This window comes from Aspergillus lentulus, assembly GCF_001445615.1.
Source record: "Aspergillus lentulus DNA, contig: Alt05, strain: IFM 54703, whole genome shotgun sequence".
In the NCBI taxonomy this organism is placed as follows: domain Eukaryota; kingdom Fungi; phylum Ascomycota; class Eurotiomycetes; order Eurotiales; family Aspergillaceae; genus Aspergillus; species Aspergillus lentulus.
This window is the reverse complement of record NW_028322121.1, coordinates 508,407-535,254: the sequence shown is the minus strand read 5'-3', so window position 1 is coordinate 535,254 and position 26,848 is coordinate 508,407. Positions and strand designations below refer to the sequence as shown.

General features: G+C 52.5%; 8 protein-coding genes across 8 annotated transcripts; 4 read left to right on the top strand and 4 right to left on the bottom strand.

The window, feature by feature from the left end:
• Window positions 1-1,300: 1,300 nt before the first annotated feature.
• Window positions 1,301-3,262, top strand: ugp1 (UTP glucose-1-phosphate uridylyltransferase; the record flags this gene model as incomplete). Its single annotated transcript, XM_033559122.1, has 2 exons — window positions 1,301-1,402; window positions 1,799-3,262. The coding sequence occupies 2 exons, from the start codon at window positions 1,301-1,303 to the stop codon at window positions 3,260-3,262; spliced, it is 1,566 nt and encodes a 521-aa protein (XP_033415013.1).
• An 808-nt stretch (window positions 3,263-4,070) lies between these two features.
• On the top strand, window positions 4,071-6,473 carry ALT_2871 (uncharacterized protein; the record flags this gene model as incomplete). The annotated part of the gene is made up of 5 exons (XM_033559123.1): window positions 4,071-4,241; window positions 4,358-4,963; window positions 5,033-5,184; window positions 5,231-5,401; window positions 5,456-6,473. 5 exons carry the CDS (start codon window positions 4,071-4,073, stop codon window positions 6,471-6,473), a joined length of 2,118 nt encoding a protein of 705 aa, XP_033415014.1.
• Window positions 6,474-7,026: 553 nt separating this feature from the next.
• On the top strand, window positions 7,027-9,714 carry ALT_2870 (uncharacterized protein; the record flags this gene model as incomplete). The annotated part of the gene is made up of 1 exon (XM_033559124.2): window positions 7,027-9,714. One exon carries the CDS (start codon window positions 7,027-7,029, stop codon window positions 9,712-9,714), a length of 2,688 nt encoding a protein of 895 aa, XP_033415015.2.
• Window positions 9,715-10,108: 394 nt separating this feature from the next.
• Window positions 10,109-12,844, bottom strand: ALT_2869 (uncharacterized protein; the record flags this gene model as incomplete). The annotated part of the gene is made up of 1 exon (XM_033559125.2): window positions 10,109-12,844. The coding sequence occupies one exon, from the start codon at window positions 12,842-12,844 to the stop codon at window positions 10,109-10,111; it is 2,736 nt and encodes a 911-aa protein (XP_033415016.2).
• A 1,131-nt stretch (window positions 12,845-13,975) lies between these two features.
• Window positions 13,976-16,270, bottom strand: ALT_2868 (TDT family transporter; the record flags this gene model as incomplete). Its single annotated transcript, XM_089599445.1, has 6 exons — window positions 13,976-14,122; window positions 14,173-14,458; window positions 14,515-14,811; window positions 14,868-15,236; window positions 15,939-16,191; window positions 16,246-16,270. 6 exons carry the CDS (start codon window positions 16,268-16,270, stop codon window positions 13,976-13,978), a joined length of 1,377 nt encoding a protein of 458 aa, XP_089456188.1.
• Window positions 16,271-17,567: 1,297 nt separating this feature from the next.
• On the bottom strand, window positions 17,568-21,293 carry ALT_2867 (YdcF family protein; the record flags this gene model as incomplete). The annotated part of the gene is made up of 5 exons (XM_033559128.2): window positions 17,568-18,422; window positions 18,475-19,074; window positions 19,729-19,913; window positions 20,008-20,180; window positions 20,497-21,293. The coding sequence occupies 5 exons, from the start codon at window positions 21,291-21,293 to the stop codon at window positions 17,568-17,570; spliced, it is 2,610 nt and encodes an 869-aa protein (XP_033415019.2).
• Window positions 21,294-22,122: 829 nt separating this feature from the next.
• Window positions 22,123-23,595, top strand: ALT_2866 (putative sugar transporter; the record flags this gene model as incomplete). Its single annotated transcript, XM_033559131.2, has 1 exon — window positions 22,123-23,595. One exon carries the CDS (start codon window positions 22,123-22,125, stop codon window positions 23,593-23,595), a length of 1,473 nt encoding a protein of 490 aa, XP_033415022.2.
• A 1,543-nt stretch (window positions 23,596-25,138) lies between these two features.
• Window positions 25,139-26,514, bottom strand: ALT_2865 (phosphatidylserine decarboxylase family protein; the record flags this gene model as incomplete). Its single annotated transcript, XM_033559132.2, has 2 exons — window positions 25,139-26,423; window positions 26,474-26,514. The coding sequence occupies 2 exons, from the start codon at window positions 26,512-26,514 to the stop codon at window positions 25,139-25,141; spliced, it is 1,326 nt and encodes a 441-aa protein (XP_033415023.2).
• Window positions 26,515-26,848: the final 334 nt, after the last annotated feature.

The window sequence follows — 26,848 nt, the reverse complement described above, 5'->3', positions numbered from 1 at the left end:
GAGTGGGAGGACGGGAGTGATCCGATCACCGGCTGGACTTTCTGGAGACTCTCTGGAAGAGATAGGACGAGAGGGTGGTACTGCTACCTTCATAGGGCGGCGTGCATCTCAATGTCCTCCGTAGTTACCTCTGTATGCATGGAGCCTGCTGTTAACATACGTAGGTACGGAGTATCTCCTCCTGGAAAAGTGACGACGTCTGTGGGGCAAAGGTTGTGGTGGATTGTGAACCCTGAAAAGGGGGAGCTTAATACCTGGCTGAGGTCTAGATTACTACAGAGTTCAGCCGGTTTCAATGCGCTGGAGTTGTCAATTGTCAGGGCTCCAGATAGAAGGCTGCTCTCATAAGGTACTTGGTGATGGTTGCAATTGACAAGTCGATTCTCGAGCAGAGATACCTTAGGCAGAAAATGCTTCTAAGAATAATCGGGAGGCAAAGATAGCGGTGTATCTGCAGAGGACTAGGAACGTTCAAGATACGGTACCGTACCATACCTTCCAGTACCAACGCCCCTGACGCTCGGATATTGCAGCCTGTTCAACCAATCAAACCACAGCATTCGTCCATTCCTGTCTCCTGTACTGGGAAACGGACAGAATCCGTACGGTGTCTTACTGTAACCCCACTGGGAGGGGAAAAAGGAACCTCATCGTCATCGTCCCGCATAGCTAATAAATAATAGCAGTAATAATAGCACGGTAACAAGAGCTGCGACCAAGTTGGCAGCAAGCTTGACCGTTCTTCGCCAGGTAGAGGCATTTATATTAGTTCACCAGCATCCCTCTTCTTCTCATCTCTTCTCTCTTGTTTCTCTCTCCTCTGTCAACTCCCATCTCCCCACCTACTCTACTGTTACAGTCCGAAAAAAAATGTATGTGCTCCCCTGTCTTTCCCAAGGTACCTTAACCAAACAGTACCTCTGCCCCCCTCCCAATTATTACCTGCTTGTTGTATTGCCAATGACGGCAGCTTGTCGACATCCTGCTGCCCCTCTCTCTCTCCATCGATCGACACTTTCTCCCGTGGCAACTTTTGTCTGGATTCTGAACAAAACCCCTCCCGATCCTCTTTCATACCTGCTTTTCCCGCTTAAATCAAGCTTCGTGTCCTCTCTTGCTTTCTTTTCCCGCCCTGTTCACCCTCTACTTTCCCACCCAAAGACTGTCGTCACTAACTCGGCCTCCTTGACTACTTAGTGAGCGGACTTTGACCACATCGATAAGCTCTGTTCTTCGAGTGGATATCTACGTCTTCACTTTCCTCTACCTCTAGGATTCACCCGCGAAATCATCATTCACAATGGCAGCCAAAGCTTTGCCTACTCACCTCAGAGCTCCCGCCAACGAGGCCTCCGGCGATGGCTCGTTTGGAAAGCACCACGCAAAATCCCAGTCTCACATGGTAAGTTGATCATCTTGCAGTCGAATTTCCTCTGGTCGCAGAATCAGGACGTGGCACCAAAAGCTTTCCGAGTGCTCTAGAATCGCAATTCAGTTTGTGTTGGAAGGAGGTGCTGGAGAGCTGGAGAGCTGGGCTTGCCTAGTTTCAGCCACAACCACCTACAGTGCTTAAATACCTCGCCCTGTCTTTCCTTCAATTTGTGACAGCTCATGCATTGTTTACCAACAACAAGCTCTCTTTATATCCTTGCCCCTTTTATCAGCTTCGCTTACAACCATTGCTCCCATCGATCAAGCTTTCTTATGTTTTTGATTTTATAGCTGCAGCGATACCCATATCAGCATGCCTCTCTTTTTTTCTTCTGCAAACAAGCTGACCCAATTCCCTCGTGCTCAGGCCTTCGAGAATGCCTCCACCAGTGTCGCTGCTTCTCAGATGCGTAATGCTCTGAACGCCCTCGCTGAGACCGTTCCCGACCCCGAAGAGAAGAAGCGCTTCGAGGCCGAGATGGACAACTTCTTCGCTCTCTTCCGCAGATTCCTCAACGACAAGGCCAAGGGCAATGTCGTCAACTGGGACCGCATCAACCCTCCTGCGCCCAACCAGGTCGTCGACTACAAGGACCTGGGCGCCGAGGCCTCGGTGGAGTTCCTGAACAAGCTGGCTGTCGTCAAGCTCAACGGTGGTCTCGGTACCTCCATGGGTTGCGTTGGCCCCAAGTCCGTCATTGAAGTCCGTGAGGGCATGTCCTTCTTGGATTTGTCCGTTCGTCAGATTGAGCACCTGAACCGCACCTACAACGTCAACGTGCCCTTCGTTCTGATGAACTCGTTCAACACCGATCAGGACACCCAGTCCATCATCAAGAAGTACCAAGGCCACAACGTTGACATCATCACCTTCAACCAGTCCCGCTACCCTCGTATCATCAAGGACTCTCTCCTCCCGGCCCCCAAGAGCTTTGACGCTCCTCTGCAGGACTGGTACCCTCCCGGTCACGGTGACGTTTTCGAGTCGCTTTACAACTCGGGCACTCTGGACAAGCTGCTCGAGCGTGGTGTCGAATACATCTTCCTCTCCAATGCCGACAACCTTGGTGCCGTTGTGGATCTCCGCATCTTGCAGCACATGGCTGACACCGGTGCCGAGTACATCATGGAGTTGACCGACAAGACCAAGGCCGACGTCAAGGGTGGTACCATCATTGACTACGAGGGCAAGGCCCGCCTGCTCGAAATCGCCCAGGTGCCCAAGGAGCACGTCAACGAGTTCAAGTCCATCAAGAAGTTCAAGTACTTCAACACCAACAACATCTGGATGAACCTCCGCGCCATCAAGCGTGTTGTTGAGGAGAACGAGTTGGAGATGGAGATCATTGCCAACGAGAAGTCCATCCCCGCCGACAAGAAGGGCGAGGCCGACCAGGCCATCTACCAGCTGGAGACCGCCGTCGGTGCGGCCATCCGCCACTTCAAGAACGCTCATGGTGTCAACGTCCCCCGTCGCCGTTTCCTGCCCGTCAAGACTTGCTCCGATCTCTTGCTGGTCAAGTCGGATCTCTACCGTCTCGAGCACGGTCAGCTCGTCATGGACCCCAACCGCTTCGGTGGTGTTCCCGTCATCAAGCTTGGATCAGACTTCAAGAAGGTGTCGGACTTCCAGAAGCGCATCCCCAGCATTCCTCGCATCGTCGAGCTGGACCACCTCACAATTACCGGTGCTGTCAACCTCGGCCGCAATGTCACCCTGAAGGGTACCGTCATCATCGTCGCCACCGAGGGCAGCACGATCGACATTCCCCCTGGCTCGGTGCTGGAGAACTGTGTGGTCCAGGGCAGCTTGAGAATCCTGGAGCACTAAATGAAACAAAAGTTTCATTACATCTCTTCTACCCTTGGTCGTTTTTACTTCGCCTCGCATGTCCGGTTGCCGCCATCGTGGTGAGGGGAGTTGCGTCGGGCAGCGTGGGTTAATAGATCTTTGTTAGAAGCGGGTTGACTTCTCCGGGTATTTTGGGTGGTTCGTCAAGATGTCTGGTTGAGGGAAATTGCCAGGAAAGCACATTTTGTGCCTACGCATTACGCATGGTTTCTTGTGGGTGTGTGCAAAACTTATTTGGCAGTGCAGCAATTCGTCGGTGTTCTTCTCTTCTTACTGTTATTTAATTGTGTCGCTTGTGAAGCCACTCCTGGTTGAATGGAGTTTCTGAGCGAGGGTGATTCATTGAGTACTATCTCTACTGGTGTCGTCCGCTAGCTGGACATCATAATGGCAAATCAAAACTTGCACATTCCGTGGTTAGATGTAGTTTCAATTGTAGGTGCTGTCTGCATAGGCTTTCTGAGTGCATTCTACATCTGCGATGTTCGACAGTCTAAGAGATTCTCAGATGGCCCATGGCCCCAATCACTGAGAGGCGTAGGAGACGGATCCCGAATGACTTCAAGTTTGGGGCGATATTGTCCTTCCATGGTCCTCGGGATCGAGTTCCTGATGGTCGGTCACGTCGTTCTCCGAACGTCATGTGGAGGCGAGTGCAGGCAAATTGAGGCTGACTTGGACGTCTATGCCGACGATGGCCGCATGACTCTAGGTGAAGGCCCCAGAGAACGAGCTTGTTTCTGATACTGCATCCTGCCGTCTTTTACCCATCAACCCATGCCTCGACATGAATGATCCAACCTCAACACCTCGCCAGATCGTCCCAGGCCGTTTACAGACCTCACCGACCTCGCTGACATCAGACAGTCCCCCCACAGGAAGCCAAGGGTCGCCGACGAGTCCCTGGAAGAAACGTGTATCGACGGCATGTCTGGCATGTAAGAAGTCAAAGCGAAAGGTAGTTCACCACTCAGCCCCCAGGCCCGTACCTCTCATTTCGGTCGTCTAGACCAAATACAGCTCCACCTTCTGGACATGGACATGGACATGGCCGGTGGCTGACATGCAACGAAGTGCTCGGGCGTTCCCCCCTGCGACAACTGCCGCGCCTTCAACCGCGTGTGCATCTTCGACGAATCACTCGACCAGCGGCGGCGCGTCGCCCAGAAACGCACCGCCGAGGAACTAAACTACCACCGGGACATGCTCAACGATCTGTTTCGGGTGATCCGCACCGCGGACGAGCCACACGCACTCAAGCTGCTGGAGATCATCCGCAAGAACGCAACCGCCGAGGAGATCCGCGCGTTCATTGACGAGACGCTGATCAGACTGGACGGGGAGGGCCAGGACGCGGGCTATGGCCAGGCGGTGCAGATGCTCGAGGATGTGAGGCGGACGATCGACGTCGAGGGGGCGGACCCCAGCTTCCGGCGGAAGGTCATGGATATCCATTATCTGTGTGATGAAGCGCCGTGTAAGGTGCCGGCCAAGCCGTGGACGAGTGTCACCGAGGATGAGGATCTGGTGTCGCATCTTGTCTCGTTGTATTTCACGTGGGACTATCCGTTCCATGCGTTTTTGGACCGCGATGTCTTCCTGGCGCATATGGCGAGGGGGAGGGAGGATTCGGACTTTTGTAGTCCGTTTTTGGTGAATGCTTTGTTGGCGAATGCTTGTGTGAGTCTCTCCAGCCTTCAGGCTCTGTTGGGTTCCTATGTTGGGAGATTGTTGACCGTGACGAGATAGCATTTCTCCGAGTTCTCCGAGGCGTATGTCGTGCCGGGCGACTTGGTGACCAAGGGCGCGGACTTTTTGTCTGAGGCGGAAAGGCTGAGAGAGGAAGAATCCCAAAAGCTCAGTCTGGCGTACCTTCAGGGGACGTTGCTGTTGTATGAAAAGTACGTTCTCCTGTCTTATTGATGTCCTGCTCTGCTGATGCGATAGATACTCCATCTCCGGGAACGATGACCTCGGATACATCATGCTGCATCAGGCCATTCGAGCCGGCGAGTCGCTTGGTTTCTTTGGCCCGAAATGCTTGAAGTTTGACCAGACCACGCCGGAGATGGATGTCTCTATCAAGCGGACTGCCTGGGGGTTGTTTCAGATCGATACGTAAGTTTCGATTTCTGGGCCCCGACCCAGGTGCAGGTGAATTGACACGCATAGGGTGGTGCATACTGGCTTCCTCAGGCCCAGTCTCATAACCAAAGTCAACGTGGACCGGATCGGTCGAGAGGACGACAGAGCCAGCTTGTGGACGCCGTATCCGTCTCATCGAGCTGCTCGACCAGCCTACCTCAACCAGTACTTCGACGAGTCGTGCAATCTGTGCGAGATCGCGCGCGACATCTCCCGGGTTTTGTTCGCCGACGACCAGAGCAATGCGTCGGCCGCGTACCGGCGTCAGACCAAGGACGATCTGTACGAGCGGCTGCGTCGCTGGCATAACGCCTTACCGGACGTCTTCGATCCCGGACGACGGCCCCCGCCGCATATCATCCTGCTGAGGCTGCGATACTTTACTCTGGTCATCAATCTGTTCTCGTGCAGTTCGTCAGACGACGACACCTCGAGCTTGGCTTCTGATGCGCCCAAAACCCCCGAGAGCCCGCCGCGTCAGAGTCCCATCAGCAAATACAACGCCTGGGAGATCACGCAGTCGGCGGCCCGGGGCATCTCCTCGCTGACACGGCTCCATCGACGCGAGTACGGCATGAGCCGGGCGCATCACTTCGCCATGTACGCGATCAATCTGGCCCTGTTCGCCATGCTGGAGCAGGAATCCTTTGATATCCTGGACTCGGACTTTCTCTCGCTCGCCAGCTCCTTTTCGATCATCGCGAGTCGGTCGTACCTCGGCCGGAGCCTGTTTCACCTGTTCCGACAGTCCGTCCGAGCCAAGTCGCAGGGTCGCCGGATTCGCCAGTCGAGTGCGGTCTCGGACGAGCTCAAGGATCTGTTTGATGAAGAGACCCCGATCAAGGAGCAGACGCGGTGGGATGAGTACGCCGAGGGACTACAGAAGCTGAACGAGGATGAGCGGTACCATGGGCCGGGGGAGGGTGAACATGGGCTACAGGATTACCCGGGACTGGGACTCTTCGATATGCTGGATCGCTACGAGAGCCTGAGTTTAGGCAAGGATGAGATTGTCCCTGAGCGACGTAAGCTGAGTGAGTGTTGATGCTGATCTGGTTGCTGATACATGATACATCACTATACGGATGAGCCAAGGGGGTGAGCCAAGGGTGCATCAGGAGAAAACAGAGGAAATCAGTTATATTGGGCGACCGACGACGATCGCAAAAGCCACCAGAGTTACCGACTAATTAGATGCATTTTACCAACGGTACAAGGCTACAAACTGAGGGAGGCCAAGGCACTTTTGTAGGGAGGAGACTTAGGGACACGGAGCACGCCCATTGACGTCAACATTAACAATCCGTGGATGACCCACCAAAACGCACTTGCACGTCTCCAACACCGTGGCGAATTCTTGTTCTTATGAGTTCATCCATCCTCGAGCTTGTCTCAAGCTGTGCTCCTCAGCTTGGTTGCTCAGCATTCTGACCAGGATATATTTTTTTTCCAATTACTTGAGAGAAACTCTCTGCTTACTTCGACAAGCCTTGACAAAGAGACGACATCATTCGCATGGATTGTCCGAAACAAGGAACCCCTCTGGTGCGAATGAATCCCTAGGCTAGCGTCAGTCCCTCGATGTATCTGCATCTGCAATGGAAGACTTTTCCGAGATCTATCCCTCTACCGAACTGAACCCTACCGAGAGTAACGGCGTCAGCTTTGAACCCGACCAGCCCGTTCCGAATGGTCTCTCGTCCGCTTTACACTGGCAAGGGCTGCCCTTGAGCCCTGGCACACCTCAATCTGGCTACTATCTGTATCCCAATCAATACGAAAGGCCTCCTTTTCCGCATCAGTCCTCCACCTCGTCGTCGGGAAGGGATGGCGCTGGCGCCGGAGTAGGTGCGGGTGTGGCAAAGGTAGCGATCCCTCGAGCTGCGCCGTACAGCATTCATTCGCAGCGTCGCCGGTCGGCGCGAGCCTGCGAGCCGTGCAGACAGCGCAAGATCAAGTGCGACGGCAACAAGCCGGTCTGTCGACAATGTCACGAGCACAATGTCACCTGTTCCTATCTGGATGTGAAGCGGGTGCGGGATCAGAAGCAGTTGGAGATCTTGTCGCACCGAGTTAAAGAATATGAGAGTTTACTGCGGGATTTGGAGACGGAGGTGGACGCGAATGCTGCGCGACGCATTAGGAGGGCTCTAAAGACATCCAACGGCCACGACGATGATGGTGCGCTATCGGACAGTTCCAGCTCATCGGTCGGGTCGCTCAACGCCATCGACCTGGTCGAAGAGGATCTGAACCGGAGCCACAAGACGCGAGCGACAGGGTACTTTGGGAAAAACTCCGAGGTGTCTTGGATGCAGAAGCTGGAGGACGAAGCCGAGAACCACAGTCGCATGTTCGACGGGAACTTTGAGTTTCTGGGTCTGGACGAGCAACAACAGCTGCAGCAGAAGAACGATGTCTCCATCGCGACGATGAGCTACCACCTCGATGATCTGAACATCCCGCTCATGGACGATGTCGACCCGTATGACTTGCCGCCGAAGGAGCTCGCGGACCAGTTCTTCGCGGCGTACATGGAGTCGGTGCATCCGGGGTTCGAGGTGGTCCGGAAGACCATCTTTGCGACCCAGTACCGGCAGTTCTTCAGTCAGCCGTCCAAGCCGCCGAGACGATGGCTGGCGATCTTGAACATGATCTTTGCTTTGGGTTGCCGGTATTGTCTGTTGTTGAACGATACAGTCAGTGTCGGAAGCGACGAGGACTGGGACGATCTGGTCTACTTTAACCGGGCGCGGAAACTGTGTCTGGGCGAGACGGCGCTGTTTGAACATACAGATCTACAGCAGATCCAGGTGGAGATCCTGGTGGCCCTGTATCTGCTAACCTTGGGCCAAATCAACCGGGCCTCCAACTTTGCCAGTATGGCCTTCCGCTCCGCGCTGTCGCTCGGAATCAACCTGCGGTTTGAGGACGACCGGACGCATCACGCATCCAAAGAAGCCCGCAGCCGGCTGTGGTGGTCCATCTACGTGGTCGAGCATCTCCTGACGGCCACGACGGGGCGCGCCTCCTGCGTCAGCGAAGGCCTCAGCGCGGCGCCGCTCCCCATTCCCTTCGAAGAAGAAAACTTCGACAAACCGCACGTCCTACAGCTCTTCCAGAGCCCATCGATGCGGGCCAGCCATCTCAAACTCACCCTGTTTGAGACAGACGAAGAGGCCCAGTCGAAAGCGCAGTGGCTTGCCAGCTGCGAGCCCAGCCCCTCGCTCTTCTTCCATTGTCTGGTCGACCTCTGCACCATCACCCAGGCCGTCATCAACAAGGTCTACAGTATCCAAGGCCTCCGCGACACAGCCTCCCAACTCGAACAGCGCGTGCGCAAATACTCCGCAAAACTGGATACCTGGCTCGCCGAGCTACCCCCAGTCTACCGCTTCACCTCACAGCCGCATCCACACGACACTCTGCATCTCCCCGAGGACGGCTACATGCGCGAACGCGTCTGCCTCGCAATCGCCTACTACAGCGCCCGCATCACCATCAGCCGACCCTGCCTCACACATTCAAAACCCAAGTCCTCCAAAGAACCCCCCTCAAAGGAACCCTCCTCCCCTTCCTCCCCTTCCTCCTCCCCAGACGCACCCTCCAACCCCAATCCAAAATCAACCACCCGCTCAATGTCCACCACAACTACCACCACCAACGAACGCACCAGCGGCCCGAGCAACAGCAGCGGGCCCAGCAACAGCAGCGGTACCACCAGCGGCACCACAACCAACAGCACCACCGGCAGCAACCGCCGCACAAACCTCTCCGCCTCCTGCCTCCGCTCCGCCTGCACCCTCATCTCCATCCTCCCCGAAACCCCCGACCCCGCCTGGCTCCTCCGCTTCTCCCCCTGGTGGAGCATCCTCCACTACCTCATGCAAGCAACCACCGCCCTCTTGCTGGGTTTGTCGTCCTCTGCCCCGCTACCCTCCACCCCGCTCCCCAACGCGGCAACCTTCGGCCCTGCCCCGGACACCGCGGCCGTCATCCGCTGCACCAAGAAATCCCTCCGCTGGCTGCATGCCATGGGCGCCGTCAATGCCGCGAGTCGGAGGGCGTTCATTCTCTGCGATAGTTTCATGAGGAGGATTGCGCCCAGTATGGGTGTCGAGGTGGGTGATTTGCCCGATGTGGCGGGGTTGCCTGCTTCGTCGACACCGACTGCTGCGAACTCGACTCCGAGTTTCATGCCGGGTGGGAATGGGAATGGGAATGGTAACTGTAATGGTAACGGTAATGGAAATGGAGGAGAGGCGTCGGATGGCGCGTGGGGTTGATCCTGTTTACATATTGCATACGCTTTTGTTCCCGTTAAGATTGTACTCGCATGAATGTATGAAGTACCCGATGAGATGAAATAGATTGAGGGTGATATCAGAGGTATATTACTAGCCACTAACCTAACTACTAAGAAAATTGAAATACATGACTGAAACTGGGGCCTGCGCAAACGTATGAATAGATGCATGCCGTTTAGACAATCCATAGAGACATGGGTAGAATATCATCACGAAAGAAGACATGGAACAAACAAGCGACAGCGACGGTCGTCAGGGGAAATGAAGCCAAGGCGAAGACGAGAATAGAATTAATCCACAACAATGACGAGAAAGAATCCAGGCCGAAGAAATGATATCGAAGCTTGAAACGGGCTGAAACTGAAGGGACAAATTACATTTGCTGCGGCATATGTGGCGACATGTGCGGCGGCATCTGGGGGTGCATCTGGGGATGCAGCTGGGGTGCCATCTGCGCCAGCTGGTGAGGCAAGAGGTAGGCGCGCTTGCGCGGGTCGTTCGCGTCCATCGGGGGGCCGCGCTTTTGGGGCGGGTTCAACATCATGGGATCCGACGTCTGGTGTTGTGGGTGGGGATGCTGTTGCTGGTGACCATGCTGATGCGGGTTCGCGAGAGCATGCGCGTGCGCGTGTAGGTGCGGAGACGCCTGATGCTGAAGATGCTGAGGCTGAGGCTGGGGTGATGGCTGGACGTGGTGCTGAGGCTGCACGGGAACCTGAATTTGAGGTTGAGCCGGGGCCTGCGACTGCGCTTGTGGTTGCGGCTGGGCCTGAGGTTGAACCGGCACCTGTCCTTGTCCTTGTCCTTGTCCTTGTCCCTGCCCCTGTCCATGTCCCTGTTCCTGGGCTTGCGCCTCTGCCTCGGCTTTGGCTTGAGCTTCGGCTTCGGCTCGCTTCCGTGCTTCCACGTCGGCCTTACGAGGACGACCGCGTGGCCGGCCAGTGCCGCCCGGTTTCGTGGTGGATGGCTTGCGCGGTGTTTTGGGTTTGGGGGTTGTGCCTGGGGCTGACTCTGACTTACGGGGACGTCCGCGGCCTCGTTTCACAGGAACAGCAGGTACAGTACCATCGGGACCAGGAACCGGGGCAGCACCCGGAGCGGTAGCTGCGCCAGGGGCAGCGTTAGAACCTTGACCGGGAACGGCTGTGCCGGCCGGAGCACCACCAGCGGCAGCCGGGGCGGGTGCAGTCGCAGCGGTCGCAGCGGCTTTCTTAGGCTTAGGCTTTGGAGGCTGTGTTCCATCGGGCAAGGGATTCTTCCGTGGACGGCCGCGCTTCCGCGGTGTAGGAGCAGGTTGCTGTGAAGCACCTGGAGCACCAGGAGCACCTGAGCCCGCTGCATTCGCTGGACCCGCTGGCCCCTGCTGTTGACTCTGCGTCTGGCCTTGGGGCTGCGGCTGGCCTTGGCTTTGGCCTTGACCCTGGTTCTGGCCTTGCATAGCTGTGGGGTTCTGCAGCTGATTAGGCACCTGAGGTTGGGGTTGAAACTGGGGCTGAGGTTGGACTTGGGGATAGGGTTGAGCCTGCGCCTGCGTCTGAGTGTGAGCCTGAGCGTGAGCCTGAGCGTGAGCCTGAGTGTGAGCCTGAGTGTGAGCGTGAGTTTGGGCTTGAGTCTGTGGAAGGTGCGGATGCTGAGGTACGAATTGTATCGGCGATGGAGCCTCGGGACGATAGACGGCCTGTGTTGGTTGTGTCGTTCCGTTGATCTTGCCTGCAGCGACTGCAGGAGACGCAGAAGCGGCTGCGGCTGCGGCTGCGGCCTTGGATTGTCTAGCACGCTTCTTCGTCGGTTTCGTTTCCTCCTTTTTGGGTTCTTGAGCAGCAGGTTTTGCTCCGCTCAAAGCAGCCGGTTGGATTGATGGTGTCGCGTGCTTTTGCTGTGGCTGCTGATGCTGCGACTGCTGATGAAACTGATGCGTCTGCTGCGCTTGAGCTGGCTGCGTATGTTGCTGCGCCTGCTGTGCGTAGGGACTCGGCTGCTGAGACTGTCTCTGATGTTGCTGGGCTTGCTGTTGAGCCTGGCGATGCTGCTGCAATGCTTGCTGCACTGCTTGTTCGTGCGGTTGTTGAGACTGCTGCGTTTGTGTCGCGTCCGGGCGGTTGTGCTGCTGAGTCTGCTGAGGCTGTTGCTGGACATGCTGTACCGTCTGGGTTGGCTGTACCTGTGTCTGTTGTGCCTGCTGCGCATGCGCCTGTTGGGCCTGTTGAGCCTGCTGGTACCGCTGATACGGATACTGTTGGAACTGATGTTGCTGCGGTTGCTGCGTCTGATACCGTGACTGCTGAGCTTGCTGTTGCTGTTGATAAGACTGCTGAGCTTGCTGCTGCTGATAAGTCTGCTGGGTCTGGTACGGCGACGCCTGCGCCTGTTGCTGTTGAAACGGAGACGACTGATGCTGTTGGTACGGAGATGCTTGCGCCTGGGTCTGTTGATACGCGGTCTGCTGTGATGATTGCGGATACTGTGGTTGCTGCTGCTGTTGCGCTTGCTGGTACTGGTGCTGAGTTTGCTGAGGCTGAGTAGTCGCAAGCATGGGCGAAGCGGCAGCAGGCGAAGTCACAGAGGGATGCGTATGGGATGTTTGCCGGTGCTGCAGATGGGGATGTTGTTGCAACCTCTCGTACGACTGCTGCGGAGACGAAATACTCATTGCTTGAGCATGTGGGGACATGGCGGCTTGAGGGTTCATGGCTGGGTGCGCACGAAAGTTCGCCATGGGATTCATGTTCCTCTGCAAACTCTGTATCTGGGAAAGATACGGGTCTTTCAATTGACCGACGGAATCGGTATGCCTGGACAAAAGATCTGAAGTACCCTGAGGCGCATAATGACCGTAGGTGCCATAGCCAGCTCCCGCGGTAAACCCGACCATCGACGCCGACGACGAGGGAGTCATCTTCCTCATATCGGGCGAATTACTGGCCAGATCTGACTGCTGCTGGCCCCGGAGCAGGGAACTGTTGGCAGCAATGCCATTGCTGCCATGGGCTGAATGCGCAGCGGCCCCGCTCAGCGAAGGCGATTGCAGATGCTGCTGCTGCTGCTGGGGATGGGCATTTTGCTGTGATTGACGCTGATGATGATACTGATGACCCCCATATCCCATCATCTTGATCGAATTTTCCTGTGGAATTCCTGACGAGGAGTCCGCTGTATCGAGATGAGCCAAGGACGCTGTCTCTCAACAGGACATGTGACTACCGCGTCTTGAACCAATAATAACAATGACGCGGGTCGGTGACGATGATCACAGGGGAATCAACCACAGACAATTGATCGGAATGGGTTCAAAGATAGAATCACAGTAAGCAAAAGGTATGTCAAGAAGAAACAACTGTTTCAATAAAACAAAAGTAGATCGTGGTTATGTTCTGCCAACTCCTGTCTGGTCCGATTATGGCTGAGTGAATGGTTTGTGGCCTCAGGCCGTCACTACGGCAGGCGGGTTCGACCCAGTGGCGCAGTGATTAGGCAAGTTGAGAGAAATAATAATACACGAGAAAAGGCTGGCAGGACGAATAACCCGGCACAGCAAGAGCACAAGGGGGTATTGGGGCAAGAAAGAAAGCAGAAAAATAACAGCAATGAGGAGCAGAAGGGAATTCTGATGAAATCAACGCTGAACAACGGCCAAGACGATGGGTGTTTGGGGATCGCGAGATGGACTGTCGGCGTTGTTCTTTTTTTTATTTTTTATTTTCCATTTTTTGGATTATGGATTTTTGGGGGGGGCTCCGCATCACGTGATTTCGTGTTTACTTGGCCCTTCTCAAATCACCAGTCTCCGTGAAGATGAGTCACCCAGGATTATCTCTAACTATGCCTTGTCTAAGTGAGAGAGAGAGCAATTGCTTCTAAGGATACGCAGTAGAGAGTGTAGGTTTCGGGAAGGAGACTGTCTTGTAAATGATATCAGTCAGTCCGATGATGCTGGCACTACCCCATACAGATCGAGAACTACCGAGCTAAAATAATAATAATAAAAATAAAGAGGAGAGGAAAAATTAAATCAATAAATAATAAAATGCGGAAAATCATCGATGGATAATAATAATAATAATCTCGATCCAAAAAAAATATCAGGCCCATTATTTCCTCCACTTAATGTTTTATTTCTTCGAGATTAAGTTTTATAATATATTACTATTGATCGAGATTTGTTCATTAAAGATAATTGTTTATTAGCATACGTTCTATCAATCCATATCACCACTATATACCCAGCAAAGTAGTCCATGTATCAGGCAGCCTTCGCAACATCCTTATCCTCCTCCTTCATCTTCAAATCTGCCAAACATGGCGCAAAGAACAGCTTCCCTGACACCGCGCCCTTCAATGTCCCAATACTCACCACCACCCATAAGACCACCACACAGAGCGAAATAATCTGCATAAGTCAGAGGCCTGCTCTCTTCAATAGATATATGAATGACCTACCGTTCCGAGCATTTTGAAAAACTCTGACGGCAGCTCTCGACCCATTTGACAGGTACTTGCAGCAAAGACCCCGAGCGGGAATGTGAACCCCCACCAGCCGATATTGAAAGGAAAGCTGCGACATCTAGCGATAGAAGCCGACGCGAAGAACAGCCAGACCAGGCCGAAGGACCAAAGAATCAGAGCGACGAGGAACCCCAGCGTGTAGAACGTTGGGCCGGACGAGGCTTCCAGCGTATGTGTCTGCGCGAAGATGGTTTGGGCGGATTTGCCCAGTTTCATTGCTCTGTTGATGACGTTAGTATTTGAACTGGCGAAAACGATGGAAGCAAAAAAACTCACCCATAACCGCCCTGCCCTAACGGCCCCAGGGGCAGGAAAACACTAACGATGACGGCCTTCGGTGGGAGCTTGTGGAGGGTCAGGCGCTGGAGGTAGATTACCATGACCATCATGGCGAGGGGCACGCCAATGCCCCAGAGGACATAGCTGACGAGCACTGTCCATAAGGCGTGTTGAGGATTGGGGAGGACGTCAGCGACGATGGCGCCCGAGGAGGCTGCAACGATGCAGCTTACGATTGGGAGGAGCCAGATTGCAGTCATGGAGGAGAGTTGCGTTTCGTTTCCGTGGGCCATACTGTAAGATTTCTGAGTCACACGTTCGGATATGTCTGGAAGGAAGTGAAGCCATACAGTAAGAAGGGCAACGACAACGCCGTCACCACCGATAATATCGCGTCGAAGATCCATAGACCCCAGGCAAAGTTTCTGGTCCATTCCCCCCACGCTGGGACGCAGACAAAACAAAACATGTTGATAATCGTAGTCAAGCCCATTGGAAATGTCCCAATGAACATTGACTGCACGGGATGGACAATCATGGCTCCGAAGATCTCCGGATACAGTGTATATCGCAAGAAGCTGATGACACATCCTGTGATGAAGAGGAGAACATTGATAGCGAAGACGACGACGGAAACCCAGTATAGCCATTGAGCATTGTAGGGAAGTGTATTTAAAAGAATTGATACAATGCCTGTCCCCATCGTGACTGAGAACCATCTATTCGCCGTTAGTGTTTTCGTCGCTTAAAATGGGAGCAAAGTGCGTACGAAGGGGTGAAGTTGCGGACGATCCTCCTCCAGCCCACATCATGTTTTGTGAGCTGGGTTTGCGTTTGAGAATTTGTATTGGCGCAGCTCATTATGCTGGTCAATATACTCCTGTCAATTTTCGAAGAAGTTGAGGATGATGGATCGAAGTAAGGATGTTCGCCACCGCTTTGAGGGACCGAAAACTCAATCTAGTGAAAAACGCTCTAGATATATCCCACGACGCAGATTTCAGAGGCTTCGAAGGTTGATTCTTAACCTCCTGTTTGTTATTTCTGAGATCAGCTCGATATAGCCCAATTTACTCTTCGTCTTCATCGACTCGCTGACTGAGTCATCTTCGGTTAGCCGGTACGCTGAAAGTCAACTCGGCCGACAAATCCAATCTGTTATGTCAAGCCAGAGCTATTTTTATCACGCAATCAATATTAATTGAATCGATGTCGGGTAGTCTTTAGTGATCAAAAACAGTTGTAGCCGGAATATTAGAGACATTGCGTGCATAGATTTCAGTTGGTCGGTCAATGGGCCATATATATAGTACGCTTAATAGACCTGAACAAACAAGCTCATCTCATTCATTATTCATGAAGTAAATCAGATAACATACAAATCAGAAGTAACCATCGTACATCGTAACTCTACATCTTACTTCCTCTCTCCTCCAATGCTCGCCAGAGTATCCTTCGTGCTATTGCCCACACTGTTTGTCGTCTGTCCCAGGCCCTGCCCAGCACCAGACACAGTCTCTCCGAGACCTTGGGTGGCTCCGCCGACGGTGTCTCCGAGTCCCTTGGTCGCGCCACCAACGGTTTGTCCAAGACCACCGACAGTGTTACCGACAGTGTTTGTGAGACCGCCAACGGTGTTGCCTAGAGTAGTTCCAAGACCACCGAGGAGGCCAGCTGTCAGTCTCAATCAGCCTGGATCTTGTGCAAGGTAGAGATGCGAGAGCATACGGTTCTGTTTCTGGTCGTCAGACATTATGATGAGGAAGTAGTGATGGGGTGTTTAGATTCAGATGGAATTTGCTTTGGATTGTTTGTAGGAAGTAGGTAGTAGTAGTAGTAGTCCTGTCACCTAGATTCTGTCAGGAGACTGTCAGCTTGATTTATATACCAACAGGAACAAGCACAAGCACCATACGTCAGCCCTGACCCAGCAGTCGGGATGGACATCCAGACAGCAGCGCCGGGGAATAACTGCCAATGAGACCATGGTGCGCTGCTGGCTGACGCAACTCAACTTCCATGGTTGATATCATCGCGCGTGTCATGGAGAGTGGGGTTGGTGGCGACTAAGGTACATCATGCAAGTAAGGTACCTCTCGAGAGGTAGTATTGTTTATTTGGCGTATATGACACCTACCGTTGTCGATGATCTTAGTTTAGTGGATATCAAGATGAGATCTTGTCTTAGGACTGATCTAAGTAATTGATTGCGATGATGTCATATATCCCAACCGCACAGCCACAGGTCATTTTCATATCAGAAGTGCTGGCTTCTTGTTTTGAATTCAATATTGACATATTGTCGGTAATAGGGATAGAGTTCAAGCAGAGACAGAGGAGTATAACTAATATCGAAACATGATTAGCAGATTTGTCTGCTCGTGCGCTGTTTAGAAGAGGCCATTTGTTGGATGTTCTGGACAGATAAACACTGACACCAAGTCCACCTTGTTATCATGCGCATTAAATCCTGGAATATCACTACACTGTATCAGTCCATATGGAAGTGATGGTAATTATGGCTTTGCAGTACAACTTTCGAGTCCTCAAACAGCAGCTCGCAACGGGTTAAATCCATAGTTTAGCATCACAGTTAACAAGAGCTACATGTCTTCTTCAAGTCAAAGAACTGATGAACAACATAACATATCTCTGTCTCATAATAATGCCTCAACCCCAGCCATTAAAGCATTCAACTCCGTTTCAGGCAACTGACTGGGCAATAGACGATTCCCTATTATATCGTACGGTCAACCGACCTGGGCCTCAAGTGCATAAGGTAGTATATTTTACTTTTCTTAATGGTGCAAAATACCATGCTGCCTCTCGGATTACAGAGAAGGATAAGAGTAAAAAGGAACAGTGTGTCTTGTCCACTACGTACAAATATTTGTATTCCCTATAGTATGGACTTTATTCGTTCCAACAGCCAAATTTACACACCTTGCGCCTGGTTTTCATGAAGAAGACAACGCATCCCCAGGATATCATGACACATGAAGCCGAAAAGGGAAAGTTCGTCGAAATTTGGTACATGATGGACAACGTGGTCAAGTCTGCGTCTTTCCTTCCCCCTCGTCAGTATCCAGTTTGTCTGCAGATTCCTGGGTCACTTCGTCATGTTCCTTGGTATCAAGTGTGCCAGATTCAAAACCTGAATCTGATTCGTCTGAGAGATATGCAGCATAGCGGTTCATGTATCTCCAAAGTCCCCCAAGCAAGTCCATCTCATCCTTGTCTCGTATCCATTCCCGGAATTCCTCTTTGGAGACAGGAGGGTCATCGTATGTGAAATCAATACCATATCCCTGCAGCTCATCCTGGATGTTGTCAAGATCCTCGAACGTACAGCGGGCATCCCAAAGCTCCTTCTCGGTGCCTCGAAAGGCGTAGGCAGGGATTTTGACATGCACACGGGGCAGGGACTTTCGTACTCTGGACGAATGTTCTCCGAATTTCACTAACCACTCCTCGTCACACTTTTGAATGCAGTTGTATTTGGCCTTCTCGCGGACGATCGTCCAGAAGGTTAGCACTAATAGCTCCAAATTCGGCGCGAGGAGTAGGGTGGCCGCGGCTTGGGGCGATTCAACCACGATGGTCCGGAATGAGAGTTCGAGAACTTTAAGATTTGTGTAGCTTCTTAGGTCTAAGAAGCCCATCGGGCTGGGCTCAAAGGGGTGGATCAGAATCGACTTCAACGTCTTTCTGTGACGGTCGAGGGCCGCTCTGATGTTGGTATAGCTCCATCTGTAGGACCAAGCATACGAGCGATTGTATGTGTATGTAAAGGCAAAATGCTCGAGACCGGTGAACCAGGTCAGGATCTCCTGCAGCAGTCGAGGGGCCTGGCTGAATCCGTTGAACTTCGCCGTCTTAATAACAGGGAGTGTTCCGTTTTCATACTTTGCACTGTCAGCTTCTATTGACATTGTAGAGATGCGGTCCTCAGCTCACCTGAGTGTCGAGAAAATCCGCAACATTTCCAGGGATATTGTCTCCCAGAGCAGCCATTCTCACGACCCAGACGTCCCGCCTTTGTATCTTCAATGTTTCGTCTCGTGAAGGTATAATGTAGTCATCAGCTCGAATCTCCTCCACAGTCTTCATCTGTATGGCTTTCAGGAGCAGCAGCCAGGTCAACGGATTCCCGCAGCTCCCAGATACCTCGAACACGCGCACGCGATGGAGCAAAGACGCCAGCTTGCTGATTGTTTTGAATGTTTCTTGCTGAAAGGCTCCTTGCCCGAGATAAATATGGAAGGACTGGCACGTGGGTCGCAATCCAGGATACAAGGACAGGGTCTGCAACAGTGCTTCAGCGGATTTGCTGACAGAATCAAGATCTGGCGTACCCAGGTCGATTCGGCGGTACAAGACATGTCGAGCGACGAGATTGAATCTTTTGCACGTGAGAGCGATACTGAGGCCTGTTTCATAGTCCATAATCTGGTCGACGTCGTCTTCCCACGGATGGATGGCTTCGAAGAAGATCATCTCGAGTATCTCGATGGGGAAATCCAGAATCTCGACCGCCATTTCGGCGTCGAGGACGTGCTATCGAGATTCTGAGCAACGACTGCTGGGATAGAGATGAACGATGGTTAATTGAGTGAAGTGTCAAATCTGTGAGATCACATAGCCATAGCACTTGGACTGCCTCAGGCTCGGCCACTGCTTGAAATTCACTGTAGCCTTCATTTTGCTGGAGACTTTCGTTAGATCAGTCTGTTGACGGAGGTTGCCTTCGGTTCATTATATGGAGACTGCCATCGAATGAAGGCCTTAACCTCTCATGAAAGGTGACTAATGGCCTAAATGACCCGAATATAAGAAGCCATCTTGAATGTATTGTTGCTGTGTCTCTGGGAGAGAAAAAGAGAGGGCGTACAAAGCATACCTACTGTGCGAGAGCTAGGTGAGGTCATGGCCCAGAAGGGGACAATCAATACAAAGAAGAAACTGAAACACAAACACACCCGACCTATGATCCCAACACATCACTTTATAACACCAAATCAATCAACCATAATAACACTCTTGCTCTGCCTCATGCAAATGGAACGTGCATTTCCCCCAGTACTCCCGCATGGGCCGATGAGCCGTCACGCCCGCAACATAGTTCAACAGATCAGACAGAATCTCTTTGGGCAGACCGGCTGCTGCCACCTTAGATAGCCATCTTTCATAATCTCTTGCCAGCATACTGACCAGAAGATGGCGAATAGGCGAACTCGAGCTCGTCTTGTCATACAGATACGCCACGAACTCCCCCCGGCAGCCATTGCATCGTCCCCAAGTCTCCCTCTTCGCATACAGCCTATGCATCAATGCATCCGCCACGGCGTCCTGGAAGAGAGTGTCGGCGAGATACGCGCCAAGCACGTATGCCTTTGCTAGGAGAAGCAGGTCACAGTACTCTGTTTCTCTTCCGATTCTTCGCTGACAGGAAGGATGTTCGTGTAGCGCCACTGCAGGTAGAGTTCAAACATGTCGGGCTCGTAGTCTGGGAGATTGACGACGTCGCTGGTAGATCGGACCAGGACCAGATGGTGGCTGAGCGGAAGAAGCTGGAGTATTTGCAGGCAACGGAGATGTGAATGTGGAAGGTGGCCATATCGTCGTCTTTGCCGACGTGAACTTGGAAGATGCCGCTGCGAAGGCTGCTATGGTCAGTACAGTTTATCTTGGTAGGTGAGATGTCTGCAATATACAGCAGTGTTTGCTTATCGGCAAGGCAGCTCATTTTTGTCTGCTTTGGGGCAATCCTCCAGGGATGCTGGTCAGCAGAAGTTTCGTGTTTGGCCATTCTGCGCAGCAGCGATGGAGATGTTAGAGAACAGGTCCAAGGTTAGAATTGCTTCAGTCTTATATACACGCCACTAGTTCGAACCACAGTTCAACTGAAACACAGACAAAGATGCCTTGAGACGCGAGACATCAGTTTGTCTTATATCCCAGACATCAACCCACAACTACCGTCTCTCCCACTCCATTTCCACATCCTTAATCCTCCTCCACGCTTCCTCTACTTCATCAGGAACATCAACATGCACAATGAACCCTTTCCCACTGGGCCCATACCCCTCCTCATCATCTTTAAGTCGTGGAATCTCCCCCATCAGCAACCCCAGGAACCGCGGTAACCTCCACAACCGCGACGCCTCAATCCCAACCGACTCATCATACACCAGCTTCCCTCCTTCAAGCCTAACCTTGGGTACAAAAGTCGGCCAGCTGGTAAACCGCAGGCTCTCCCGTCCAGAAAAAGCCTTCTCAAATGACGCCACCGTCCGCCGAGACATGGTCGGATCCTGCACAATTAGCATACTCCGGGGATGAATGCCGTCCTCCTCAAGAACCCTCTTCGTTTCAATCGCATTAGCGCCGCAGTTCGTCGAGCGGTCTTCAATCAGGACACGACATGAGCTCTGAATTCGCGGTGCATCAAAGCACCGGGTGAAAACGCGATAGAGGACCTGTGCTTCTGGTAGTCCGTCAATCTCCGGGAGGAGATGTGCGTAGCGTGGATCATTGGCGATCGCTTCGTAGAGATGAGGTGTGGAATGGCCGATACCGCCGCAGAGAACCAGCGTTTTGATTGCTGCTGGGTTATTCTCGAGGTGCGTGAAGACTTTCTCTGCTATGGGAAGGATGGCGGAGACACAGAGGACGAGGACATCTGCTGCATCTGATGGAGGGGAAGGCGAGGTAGTTTGGTTGAAAGCGAGGAAATGAGCGACAATGTTGATGTCGTTGGGATCCATGGATGGCATTATAAACTTTAGATTCTGTGCTATATATAGATCAAGGGAATCTGAGAGATGTTGGTCTACGGTTAGAACGAGTAGATGAAGCTGAATCAATTTAATCCACTTGTGGTTCTGAGGTGATGAGGGATGACTCCACTTGTTTGAATCCCTCCGCCATTGCTAAATCTAGTTAACCTGAAGGTTCTATTCCAAACATTTGTCTCATCGGATCATATGTATCATAATCATAGTCCTACGAGGCGACTTTTCTTAGCAAAGATATCACTAAGCAGATTGTCCATGAACTCAGTATAAGAGCCCGCACCATAAACTTAGTTTATCTGAAAGAGAAACGGTACCATGAGCAGTACTAATGGTATGTTAGACAGATGCTTCATCAGCAGCCTCATTATTAGCGATCGTGATCTACTGGACAGCTGGTTGTCAAAGGCCTTGACTACATTGTGGAAGTGCAGGCCAGAACAACCTAGCTCACCTCAAGCTTAAGAGTAAAACCTATTAGGGACGTGGATGACTTCAACTTTGTTCTCACCTGTTTTTTCCACTCCTCCCCTTTCTCTCCCTCCCTCTCTTTCTCTCTTCTTTTCCTCTACCGTTTGATAACATGAAAATGTCGATATCAATTACACTTGAGAAAGAATATCTGCTGAAATCAGAATTTTGTTGATCTCAGACCAGGCTCCAATCACGTCATTCGTATTTGACGCGGGGCCAAAGCTTCATCTAACCTGCAGAAAATGTTCATCAGTCTTCATCTCTTTTTTTTCCTTCTTCTTGTCCTTCGCCAATATTTCAAATCATCAAATCCGTCAGATTTACCTCGTGAATCAAAATGGCAGATGATCAAGACAAACTCACCGACTATCGGCTCAACGCCGCCACACTCAACACTGCCATCCAGAGTATTGGCATGGGCGCCTATCAATGGCAACTCTTCATTGTCATCGGCTTCGGCTGGGCAAGCGATAACCTCTGGCCGATTGTGACCTCGCTTATCCTGGGCCCTGTTACATCGGAATTCCACATCTCCAGTCCGCCATTCCTGACTCTAGCCCAGAATATCGGCCTGCTAATTGGCGCCTTGTTCTGGGGTTTTGGCTGCGACATCTTCGGCCGCCGCTGGGCATTCAATCTGACCATCGGTCTGACCGCAGTATTCGGGCTCGCAGCAGCCGGCTCGCCCACTTTCGCGGCGATATGTGTCTTCAACGCGCTGTGGTCCATCGGCGTGGGCGGGAACCTCCCCGTCGACTCGGCCATCTTCCTCGAGTTCCTCCCGGGCTCGCACCAGTATTTGCTCACTGTGCTGTCCGTGTACTGGGCGCTCGCTCAGCTGCTCGCCAATCTGATCGCCTGGCCGATTCTAGGCAATCTTACCTGCCCCGATGAAGAGACCTGCACCCGTGCCAACAACATGGGCTGGCGTTACTTCCTCATCGCCATGGGCGGGATAGCCATGGTCATGTGTCTCCTCCGCTGGACTTGTTTTACCCTGTATGAATCGCCCAAGTTTCTAATGGGCAAAGGCCGCTACGAGGATGCCGTGGCCGTCGTCCACGAAGTCGCCCGCCGGAATGGCTCCTCTGCCTCCTTGTCCGTGGACGACCTCATCATCCCTGAAACCTCCGCAGAGCAGCCCACCACTGCCGGAACAAACGTTCTTATCCGCCAGCGGCTGGATAACTTGACCCTCAGTCACATCCGGGCCCTCTTCGATACCCCCGGCCGCGCCTGGTCCACATCGCTGCTTATCGTTGTCTGGGGCCTTATCGGCCTCGGATTTCCCCTCTACAACGCATTCTTACCCTACATCCAGCAGACCAAGGGCGCCGAATTTGGCGATGGCTCAACGGCTCTGACCTACCGGAACTCACTAATCATCGCTGCGGCAGGCTTACCTGGTGCCTTGATCGGCGGCGTGCTAGTCGAAATACCCTACCTCGGCCGGCGGGGCGCCATCAGCTCATCCGCCGTGCTGACAGGCGCGTTTCTGCTAGCCTCTACAACCGCCATGTCATCATCTGCCCTACTGGGTTGGAACTGCGCGTATAGCTTTACCAGCAGTATTCTCTACGCGGTTCTCTATGCGTACACGCCCGAGATGTTCCTGACCAAGGACCGGGGCACGGGGAATGCGTTGACCGCGGCGGCCAACCGGGTGGGCGGGATCCTGGCGCCGGTGATCGCGCTCGTCGCCGATCTGAAGACCAGTGTGCCGGTGTATGTGAGCGGGGCTTTGTTTGTCGTAGCTGGGTTGGTGGTTTTGCTGATTGGATATGAGTCGAGGGGGAAGTCGAGTTTATAGTCGTAAAGAGCGTCCTGCACACATCGTACATAGACTTCAGCTAGACATGAACGATAAAGGGTACTTCTTAATATGAATCACTTGTCATGTCGCTGTATTGTTTAGGCATGGCAGGCAAGCTAGGAGCAAGCAAGAGCAAAGGAAAGGGAGAGAGGACATGGGGGAGGACCCAGAAGGTCATAGAGTGTTTCAGGCATCTTGGTCCGTATGGCTCAGGGAGACAGCTTAGGAGTGTATCTCAGGATATAATTCCATGGTCCTACGGAGCTCTAGGAAATCCTTAGACTTGGGGACTGGAGGTAACTAGTTAAAGACATCATGTCTGCCTAAGGCAGCCGGGGATGGAGAAGCCACTACTACAGGCTATCCAGCCCACTAAATATTACTCTGAGACATCTGAGAACACAGCGACGTTAATCAGAGGGAAGGCTATCCAGGCCAGAAGGCTTTAGCACAGCTTCCTTGTCAACACCCAGTGAGAGCGTGTATAGTATCTACCAGGAAACAAGGTACTCTAGAACAGATCCCATGGACATTCATACTAGCCAAACATACACATCATAAATCTCCGTCTCTCCATCCGTCTTGCATCCTCTCCAGCCCTTCCAAGGCATAAAGATCTCAAGATGTATGGTATACCCAACTCCAACACATCTTCCTTTCTTCCAAGCCAAACCCACCAATATCACATCCCAATCATCACCTCACCACAATTTCAAGGATAGAGTCTATAAAAACCATTAGAAACAGTGCAGCCAATCAACAGGGCTCTAAAATACAGCAGAAGGAGTAGCTGATGACATGGAGGATGCGGATGCCACGGGTGTAGATGATGGCAATACGCACCAGACGAATCGAGCAGGGTGACTAGGTGCATGGAGCGAGATTGGGGTGGAGGCGGCCGCTAGAATCGAGCTGGGAGATGATGAGGATGAGGCTGACGCCGTCGCAGAGACCATGGTCAGAAGCGCCAAAGTAGTGGTGATGAGGGTTGTGAGGTGCATTGTGCTTTGTGAGGTGTTCTGTCTGTAGAGAGGAGGATTGAAGTGAGGTATTGACTGTTGGCGAGAATTGAGGGAGGAATTGCTGCCCATTTATATGTGCTGAGTGATAACCACAGGCCATATTCTGGTGTTGATCGAGATGTAGATGTCTAGCTGTATAAGACATGTCGTACTTGTTCTTCGAGTTAGTTGCAGCAGTGTGGACTGTTGTTGATGACCAGTGTCTTACGGATATATCGATCAACGTCATGTTTCCCTGTTTGCATCAGAAGTGGGTTTCTGGCTGTGATTGATTAAACATACTCGGATATAGCTTAACATGATCAACGTTGCTGTGTATGATAGCGTGCGCTCTAAGCAAGGGTCATGATTGCCCTTGCAGTCTGGGAGATCAACAACTTCTGACCGCAGATCGTGGCCAGGATATAGTCGTCGAGACGTGTACGATTCATGCCTTGCCGATACATATGTACACATTTTCCATGAAGCTGAAACCCACCATACAGTTTTATGTACGAATGCTATATACAACTCAACAGCTAAGGCTGCACCTTTGCCAGATAGCTTCGGACAGGCACGTTCCGACCTCTCGACGGGTCCGGAAATCCCTCCACCTTGACACCCTTACGGAAGAGCAGACAATACGTCGACCCTCCAAAGTGGAACATACCGAGCTGGTCGCCCTTCTTCAGATGCTGACCCTCCTTGACTGTGATCTCACATGTGGAAACCTCGCACATACCGATACCCATGAAGCACATAAGGCCAATGGCCGGGTGATCTGCCTCTATGAAGATCAGTGCTCTTGTTGCCGTGGCGCTATTATACTCCTGGGCGGTGACCTGGCCGTTCAGGTCGATCTGATGGGGCGATGGATCCCCTACTCCCTCAAACAACGGTTCGGAGTAGTATGTCCCTTCAACAACATATGCTTTCACCACCTTGCCGCTGACAGGTGAATGCCAGCGGTGGTAGCTGAGCGCGCTCAAGAACGCTTGGTAGACAGTTCCGCCGACAAACTGCGGCGTGAACTCGTCGTGGTTCAGCATATCGCGGACTGAGTAGGGCTGCTCTTTGATCCAGAACATGTCTCGCTCTTTGACGTTGTGGGCCACCTTGTAGGGCTGCGCCTCGCATGCGTTTGCGATGACGGTGTCATCCTCAGGCGACGCGATGGGTCTCACGCCCTCGCGGAAGACGCGAGTAAAGAAGTCGTCCCACGATTTAAATCCGTGGTGCTTTGCCGATGGGTCACAAACGTACAGGTCCTCGAAGGAATGGCTGGTCTCGCCAACATTACCGACCTCCTCCAGATCGGCCCTGGCCGTGGAGCCGAACCAGCCGTTGGAAGTGTCGTTGAGGACCGAGGCAGACTCGGGAGACTTGAGGTAGTCTCCCCACGCATTGAGAATCTTCTTGACCATCTTGTTGATTTCGGGGTCCAGATACGCGGCATAGCCGCTAGGCGTACCCATGCTCCAGTCCAACACTGCATTGATTGGGAGACCAACGAGACCAACGCGATGAGAAAAGTCGTTCCAGCTAGGCGCAGTGGTCAGAAGGTAGTTCAAAACTTGCAGGAGGTGGTGGTAGTCGCGGATCTGAGCGCAGCCTGTCGGATCGGTACTGTATGGTCGTTTACGAGGGATCTCGGCGAACATGGCGGAGATGAGCAGGTAGACGCGGGAATTGGATTCGATCAGTTCTTTGAATTCTTGCAGAACAGGGTGCAATTTATGGGACGTTTTCTTGTCGACATGTGTGATGACTCCGCCCAGCCATTCCTGGTGCGCAGCATGGCTCGAGGGCATCCATTTTCCGACGCTGTTTTGTCAGTTTAGAGCTGCTTGGCAGTTGAGAATGCGAATGCTTACCGATGCAGCTTTGGAGTATCGTGATCCTGCTTACCGCCCATGGTATCTCTAGTAGTGTGTGTCGTGCTGTAGAAATTGAAAATACGATCTCTTGGCGAATCAAATAATTGTTCTAGGGATGAGATGTGCTGAGATCGAGAATAGTGTATGTGTTGACGAAGCTGGGTTTATATGGTGACAGGAGGGTGATGTCATAGGTACCGATAGAGCCAATTGTGGAGAGAAACAAGAACAGCCAAGCTACACCCTAAAGTAGTACGATTCCATCCAGTGTATCGAGTGGAGAATATTGGATAATATCTGATGATGTCAATCACGAAATAAACTCTGGAGAGACTGTGCCTCTGCATTATCTAGCTGCTGCTGGGATGGCGC